This window comes from Chinchilla lanigera, unplaced genomic scaffold (assembly GCF_000276665.1).
Source record: "Chinchilla lanigera isolate Chin_1 unplaced genomic scaffold, ChiLan1.0 scaffold00050, whole genome shotgun sequence".
NCBI classification, from domain to species: Eukaryota; Metazoa; Chordata; class Mammalia; order Rodentia; family Chinchillidae; genus Chinchilla; species Chinchilla lanigera.
In genome coordinates this window covers 15,531,242-15,533,127 of record NW_004955451.1, presented here as the reverse complement: position 1 = coordinate 15,533,127, position 1,886 = coordinate 15,531,242, and the positions used below count along the sequence as shown (strand labels likewise).

Below are 1,886 nucleotides of genomic sequence, written 5' to 3'. Positions count from 1 at the left end.
AGCTGCTGCATTTCCAGCTGCTGCAGGCCCCAGTGCTGCCAGACCACTTGTTGTAGGACCACCTGCTGCCGCCCCTCCTGCTGTGTATCCAGCTGCTGCCGCCCCAGCTGCTCCAGTGCTTCTTGTTGCTGAGTGCTCTGCCATGCCTGCTCCTGTTTGTCAGCACCAGTCAGTCCCGATGTGGTCCCTCTGGAAGTTGAGTCATGAGGGGCCAATTACAAAGCTTCCATTCCAGCTGGGATTGCTTTTGGGCTCCCAATATACTGTCCCCTCTTCTACAAGTCACTGTATCCCAAATGAATAAAATTAGAAATTTCTCTGAAATCTTTTGACTCTCATGAAAATATTTGCTGTGTCGTATTTTCTCCCATGGGAGCATCCCCATAATTTAATAAATCCTAATTTTTGCAGTCACACAAAGATAAAGTTGCTGTGCCTCTTTATTTTTCCTTCTTAAATTGTCCTCCTCGGTCAGTTTTTCTGTAGCTCATCTTTGAGGGATAAGAAGAAGATAGCAACTGGTTTTAGGTTGGCCAGCTGTGTTCCCGTAGCACTCTTCCTCTAGTACAGCTGGACAGTTGGTTCTTCAGGAAGCACCTGGACTCTTCCAGGGGAATTTCTCTGGTTGAGGACCAAGCTCTGAGCAGGACAACAAAGGCCCTGGGGTCAGAGCTCACCCACTGCCGGGTGGTGAGCAAATCCCCTTGCTTACTTCCCCTCCAGTGAGGGGGCCTTGCTCCAGCTTCCTAGAGGTCCTCAGTGGGACTGGACCCCAGCTACCCCCGGGCACTCTGCTCGTTGTGTCACCTGCACTGGCTTTCCTCTTTGCTCTGGACATTTCCCAACTCCGTTTCCGCTGCACTTTGGGGATCATTTTGTAAAGAAACTGTTGGATCTCAAGCCCTTGTATGTGTGTTGGCTCTGAGGACAGGTGATCTAACGCCTCCACTTTCCTACTCCCAGGGTCACTTCAGTGGTAGCCCTGGTGTCAAGATTGACTCTTGGATTTGCTGTCTGCTAAACTGGAAAATCTTTTGAGTACTTTGCTGCTGCAGCAGCTTTTCACTCTTTTTACCAGGTCTTCTCTTTTCCCTCCTCCTCCTCCTGCTTCTCCTCCTCTTCTTCCTCCTTTCTAGCCTGTCACATGAGTACATCTGACAGCCTGGAACAATGGCAGTGTTAGTACCTCTCATCCCAACTCTATAATGGGTGTGTTCAGTAGGATTCACTAAAAGTAGAAATTAAAACAAAGATTTAGTCCAAAAGTCTTATGAGTTTATCCTTTTATTTTATTTTGTTGTTGTTGTTGTTGTTGTTGTTTTTCGGTACCAGGAATCGAACTCACGATGTTGCACTTGCTAAGCAGGCACTGTGCTGCTGAGCTAAATTCTCAGCCCCTATGAGTTCATCCTTACAGGACAAGTCTGGAAGAAACTGCAGGAAGCCAGTCAGAATGGTAGAAGCATTGAACCCCAAATGCAGTGTCAGTGGTTCTACCTAGCCTGACCCCTCAGGGAGCTCTATAGGGTGTGGCAGCTGAGATCTGCTGCTTCTAGAAGCCAGGGTGAGCTGGGTTCTCCTCCTCCTTGGTGATCATCAGCTGCTGCCTCTCCGGATAGGAGCAGAGGGTGCAGTAAGGCTCAGCGCTCCTGATGACATCTCTCCTTTGAGCTGAGGACAATGGCAGGAGCAGAGGGAGCGGAGAGTGTGCACTCTGCCTTCACACAGGCTGCTGAACCACATCTCTGGGTGGGATTGTGGACTTGGGCATTAGAGTGATCTAAAGAGTCAAAATAACTATCAGTACTTCTGTGTGCAATGCTCAGAGCTCAATGTTTCAAATTTTGTATCATTCTCTATTATTTATTTATTTATTTAACTTTTCT

The 1,886-nt window shown here is 48.0% G+C and overlaps 1 protein-coding gene across 1 annotated transcript in view; it reads left to right on the top strand.

Annotated features, from left to right (window-relative positions):
• LOC102024969 (keratin-associated protein 4-3-like) overlaps nucleotides 1-324 on the top strand; it is a 30,019-nt gene extending 29,695 nt beyond the window's left edge. Inside the window, 1 exon segment of the mRNA XM_013519180.1 lies at nucleotides 3-324. Within this exon segment, the coding sequence (XP_013374634.1) occupies nucleotides 3-132 (130 nt within the window). The 3' untranslated portion in view covers nucleotides 133-324.
• The last annotated feature ends 1,562 nt before the right edge of the window (nucleotides 325-1,886 follow it).